This window comes from Orycteropus afer, unplaced genomic scaffold, assembly GCF_000298275.1.
Source record: "Orycteropus afer afer isolate SDZICR_OR568_19922 unplaced genomic scaffold, OryAfe1.0 scaffold00014, whole genome shotgun sequence".
Lineage (NCBI taxonomy): Eukaryota > Metazoa > Chordata > Mammalia > Tubulidentata > Orycteropodidae > Orycteropus > Orycteropus afer.
Genome location: NW_006921601.1, coordinates 6,747,635 through 6,753,939, shown reverse-complemented (window position 1 = coordinate 6,753,939; position 6,305 = coordinate 6,747,635). Strand labels below are relative to the sequence as shown.

Sequence of the window (6,305 nt, the reverse complement as noted above, 5' to 3'; positions counted from 1 at the left end):
CACTCTTTTCTTTTACCCAGTTATACACTCTACACATACATACTCGTGTATTTCTCCTAGTAAATTAATAGGGAGTTGGACCTAGTTAATAGGGAGATGGACTAGAATTTATATAATTTGAGAACTAGAAAGAGCCTAGAGTTTATCTTTTTCTTCTGTCTTATTTTTGAGATGAGGAAACTAAAACCTGGGAGTTTAAGTTAGTTGTCCCAGATCACGTTGTCTGCAGCTGAGGATGAGATCTGAGCAACTGACTCGCTTAGTGTAGTGCACATTCACTTCATGTTCTGTGAGTTCAGGAAATGTTTGGAGACTTTCTGAAATTCTCTGAGAGAGAGAATTCTCTAAGTGATGCCTGGAAAACGACAAGATGTTTCTGAATTCCAGAAATGACTTTGCCCAAGAAGAAATAGGGTCATTATCATCAAGGAGAGACAACCAGACCATCCAAGGATTCAGTTAATCCTGCAACCTCAGAATGGAAGTAAAACCCAGTAAAAATCTGAAATATTTTGTTTTAATAATACTATTTAAGTACTTTTTGGCTTGCAAATTGTATGAAATTATCACACTGTTTTCTAATTCAGCATATTTTGAGTTAATGTTTTGCCATTTGATTCCTTTTCTAAGTTGGTAGCCTTTGAAGTAGAGCGAATTAAAGTAGAAGAAAATAACCCATTGAAGATGATAAAGCATGTTAGAGAACTTGCAGAGCAACTTTTCAAAAATGTAAGTGTCTGTTTATTTATTCAGTCATTAATTTAAAAAATACTAAAAATGTATGCGCAAAACTGAAAAGCTTCTTTCTAGTGATAATACTTTTGCTTTGACTTAATACCTTTGGGAATATAAGTTATAAGATATTACAGTTGGTAATATCTTGGTGGGCCGACTCGACGGCACATAACAACAACAACAACAACAACATCTTGGTACAGTTGGTACTCTACGTGGAAATAGACCACACTTTTCAATGTAGTTTTTTTTGTCAAGTACTGTTTTATGAAAACATCTTAGTCACAATTCTCCAGTTTGTCACTTGCTTTCATTATAGATTTCATTTGGGTCTGTTACGAGCATATTGATTGTTGTTAAGACCAAAAATTGGACTCACTGGAGACCAGAATGACCTCAGAATTCACCAGTGTACTCTTCTCCAGCGTGGTATAGGGATTGTCATCTGGATCATAGAAGTTGTTTGAGTTACATTGTTTTAAACAGACAAGGAATGAAAAGCTGAATGATTTCAATAAGCAAGTTGGCAAGTGACCTCAGAAACTCAAGGGTGAAAGTCTGTCCTGGAAAGAGGAAATGGAATAAATTAAAAATGCAATAAATAAAAAGATTTAAAATGTGACAAGTGTGAAATAATCATTTGATTATGAAGAGAGAAGATAGACCCTAAAAAGAGATTATTTAAAAAAAAAAAAAAAAAAAGCCCAAAGTCACTGCCATCAAGTCAGATCTGACTCATAGCAATCCCTCCTTGGGTTTCTGATGGGGTATCTCTATGGAAGTAGATTGCTCAGTCTTCCTTCCACAGAGTGGCTGGTGGGTTTGAACCACCAGCCTTCTGGTTAGTAGTCAAATGCCTTAGGCACCAGGCCACCAGAGCTCCTAGCGAGATTATGAACATACAGAAAATAGATTGGGGCTAATGAGTACTGATCATTCCTCCTGCTTATGAAGTTTTTCAGAGTTGAGCAGGTAGTAATTATGATCTTTCAGGAGGAAATTGAAGGAGTATTTTTAAGGAAATAGAGTTAAGAAGGGTGAGGATGGGAATTGGGATCAGTATCCTGCCCCCACTAAGTATCTTTTAATTTAGTTATTGAATAGATCAGTCTTTCTGGATATTGAGTTATTAGACAGTGCTTTGTTACATCCATGTGAAATCTCAGAACCACTTCACTGAAACTAGGAATACTAAAATGTGTTGCTTTGTTTCATATTACTCAATTATTTCTGAGTTTTAACTTTTCTATTTAGAATGTGATCTTTCTTTGGGGGAAAGAATCATTTTCTGAAAGAGGACAAAGCAAACTTCAACGATTCCATAAAAGAACCAATAAAATCAGTTTTTTAAAATTGTGTTCATCTAAATGCTGGTAAATACATTGAAGACTCTTAGGTTGTACTGTTTTAAATTACCAGTGGTTCATTATAAATTTGGGGAATATATTGAAACCTGTGAGAGCCGGAATTCCATGGGACTGCCTGGCTTTTCTGGGAGCTCTGGTAGCGTAGTGCCTAAAGGCACTTGACTGCTAAACAGAAAGCTGGTGGTTCAAGCCCACCAGCCACTCCTCGGAAGGAAGATAGGGCAATCTACTTCCGTAGTGATACTGCCTTGAAAACCCAAGGAGGGGTTGCTATGAGTTGGGTCCGACTCGACGGCATATATAACAAGCCTGGCTTTTCTGGGTCTCACAACTTTCTGCCCTTGACAGGTTGAAGTCCTGCCACTTTTTTATCACTCTCTTTAGTGGAAGAATTTATGATTTTCTTCTTGGTTTCTGCCTTACATAGGTTCTAGCTTTTGCAGGTTTTACTGTGTGTATATGCATATCTATTATATATATATACATGTGTGTATATATATATACATACATTATATATGTATATGTATATGTGTGTGCATACATATATGTGTGTGTGTGTCTGTGTATGTATGTATTCTTTGCCTATAGTATAAAAGGAATAATCATATGGCTAACAAGTATAGAATTCATTCTTGTGCCTGTCAAAAGATGAGTATAATTTCTATCTTTAATTACTTAACACAAGTGGTCTGTTAGTTGACTCTTTGTTGTTGTTATGTTCTGTCGAGTCGGATCCAACTCAGAGCAACCCCTCCTTGGGTTTCTGAGACAATATCACTACAGAAGTAGATTGCCCAACCTTCCTTCTGAGGAGTGGCTGGTGGATTTGAACCGCCAGCCTTCTAGTTAGCAGTCAAGTGCCTTAGGCATTATGCTGCCAGAGCTCCTAGTTGACTCTTAACTGTGGGTTATTAGTTTACTAAAAAGCAATATTTTCATTTCCTTAAGTATATCACATTCTAAATCATAGCATATTGGCTTTGCAAAAGTATAATCAATGATTTTCAATGACTTGCATGCCAGGATCTCTATTTCATTTATTGACTGGCCACATTTTAAGTTATTATAAAGTTTTTTTGAGTGATAACCTAAACTCCAGATATGACTATGCCAAATAAAATAAAGACTTCTTGTTAATATGTTGAAATAAAAAAAAATTCTGTTAGAGAAGGAAGCCATATGTTCTGGGCTGGCTTTTGTCATTCATGGTAGCTGTATAGAACTTCAGTGCAGCATGAGCATATGAGAAATTTCTCTTTAACTATTGTAATAAGAAATATTGAGTGTTTAGCACAACATATCAGTAGGAAGTTTCAGCCTTCCATACATCATCTGTGATCCTCATACCATTTTACTGGGGATAGTTGGCTCAAGGTCGTATGCCTGTTAAGTGATGGAATCTAGATTTTTAAATAGATTTCATCTATTTTTCATTCGTTCCATTAGGCTGGCTTGTTTCTGATTGGAAAAATAGTGATGTTTCCAATAGTTGATGTTACACTTTGTTCTTTATAAACCACTTTAATGTACTTTCTCGTTGGATTATGGAAATTATCCTGGAGATAGGATAGTTTTTGATATGTGAGGAAGCTGAAGATTAGAAAGTTTTTTCCTTGCATAGTAGAAGTGATTTATTGATGGATTTCAAAGAAAAACAAAACTTCAAATGAGAGTCAGTACTTAAGACTCTAGGACTGACCCTCTTAATAACTGAATGTTTATTTCATAGATATTTACAAGACAATCTCAGCAATTTATAGACAGTAAGTGACCAGACCTGGGCTTCTGTTATGAGTTTGTGTCTATTACATTACTCAGTGTCCACTGTATGCAAGGGTCTGTGCCAAGCACTTTAATGCAGACACAAGATAAACAGTTCCTTTCTTGTCATCCTAGAATTTAAATTTATGATGCATAGCTCAAACTAAACCAACACAGAACTGACAATTATAATAATAATTGAAAAAATCTCATTATACATTCTTGAAGGTAAATGTAAAACACAAACAACCCCTGTCTTTTAAAACTGACATTTTTAAAGCGCTTTTGATGAAGGATTTATTAAAAGGTAAGAGATGGAAATAACACTTCATAAGGAGCTCTGGTGGCGTAGTGCCTAAGGCATTTGACTGCTAACCAGAAGGCTGGTGGTTCAAACCCACCAGCCACTCCTGGGAAGGAACTGGGCAATCTACTTCTGTAGAGGTACTGCCTCAGAAACCCAAGGAAGGGTCACTATGACTCGGAAACCATTCGGCAGTGAGTGAGTGAGATCTACTCTACTCTGCGTTTCTTGAGCCCTTATTGGACTTTTTCCCCATAACCCAATTTTATTTCATTACATACTCCAAAAACCAAACATTGTCTTTAATTGATAATGACTCATAGCAACCCTATAGGACAGTGTAACTACCCAGTACCCTACTTTTTTACAAGGTTGTAATCTTTATGGAAGCAGCCTGCCACATCTCCTCCTTTGGATGGCTGGTAGGTTTGTACCAGTGATCTTTTGGTTAGCAGTTGAGTACTTTGTGATTGTTCCACCAGTACTCCTTAAACACCTACTGTTGTTGGGTGCCATCAGAGTAGGCTCTGACTCATAGCGACCCTATGTACAATAAAACGAAAAAACGCTTGGTCTTCCACAATCCTCCCAGTCCTTGCTGTACTTGAGTACATGGTTGTAGCTACTGTGTCAATCCATCTTGTTAAGGATCTTCCTCTCTTTCACTGACCCTCTACTTTACCCAGCGTGGATGTCTTTCTACAGGGAATGGTCCCTTCTGACAGCATGACCAAAATAGGTGACATGAAGTCTGGACGTTCTTGCTTCCAGATTTACTTGTCTTCTGGTAAAACTCTCACTGCCATGGAGTCAGTTTTGACTCATAGTAACCCCTCCTTGGGTTTCTGAGACAGTATCACTACGAAAGTAGATTGCCCCATCTTTCTTCCAAGGAGTGGCTGGTGGGTTTGAACTGCCAGCCTTCTGGTTGGCAGTCAAATGCCTTAGGCACTTCTGCACCAGAGCTCCTATTCTGGCAGTCCGTGGTATTTTCAGTATTCTTCACCAACACCTCAATCCAAAGGCATCAGCTCTTCTTCATTCTCCTTTATTCATTGTTAAACTTTCACATGCATATGAGGCAATGGAGAACACCATGGCTTAGGTTAGGTATACCTTAGTGTTAAAAATGATACCTTTGCTCTTTAATTCTTTAAAAAGGTCTTTTGCAGCAGATTTGCTCAGTGCAATATGAACTCTAATTTTGTTTGTGGATTCAGGTAAAATGAATTCCCTGGCAACTTCGGTGTTTTCTCTATTTATTGTGATGGTGCTTATTGGTCCAGTTGTGAGGATTTTTGTTTTCTATATGTTGAGGTATAATCCATACTTAAGACTGTAGTCTTTAATCTTCATTAGTAAGTGCTTCAGGTTCTCTTCACTTTCAGCAAACAAGGTTTTGTCATCTGTATATCACAAGTTATTAATGATTCTTCCTCCAATCCTGATTCTGTATTCTTCTTCATATACTCCAGCTTCTCAAATTATTTGTTAAGCATATTGAGTAAGTATGGATAAAGGATACAACCCTGATGCACGCTTTTCCTTATTTTGAGCCATGTACTTTCCCCTTGATCTGTTTGAACAACAGCCTCTTGGTCTATGAACAGGTTCCTCATGAGCACGATTTAAGTGCTATGGAATTCCCCGTTCTCTCAATGTTATCTGTAATTTATTGTGGTCCACAGAGTCAAATGCCTTTGGATAGTCAATAAGACACAGGTAAACATATTTCTGGTAGTCTTTGCTTTTAGCAAAGAGCCACTTGACATCAGCAATGGTTCACACCCTCTTCTGAATTCCACTTGCATTTGTGGAAGTTTCCTGTCAATATATGCTGCAACTTTTGTGGGGGGTGGGGGATTTGGGTGAAAATTTACAGAGCAAATTCACTTTCCATACAGCGGTTCACATACACTTTGTCTCATGACATTGACCACAATTTACCACAATGCTACAACTCCCCACCCACTTCCTCCCGGTAGTTACCTCTTCCTTGTGTCCATCCCTCCATGCACTCCTGCCCCCTGAGCTGTCTCCCTGTGTATAAACAGCCCTTCTTTCTCCCATGATTGTTCTCTCCAAGGAGTGTATCTACCTCAGGTAAATGTTTAACTCATATGCCTATCTTTTGTTTG

At 37.7% G+C, this 6,305-nt stretch overlaps 1 protein-coding gene across 1 annotated transcript in view; it reads left to right on the top strand.

The window, feature by feature from the left end:
* The window catches only part of SBF2 (SET binding factor 2), a 636,061-nt gene that overhangs the window by 385,013 nt on the left and 244,743 nt on the right, over positions 1-6,305 (top strand). Inside the window, exon 13 of the mRNA XM_042783055.1 lies at positions 631-729. Within this exon, the coding sequence (XP_042638989.1) occupies positions 631-729 (99 nt within the window). The remainder of the gene's footprint in view (positions 1-630; positions 730-6,305) is intronic.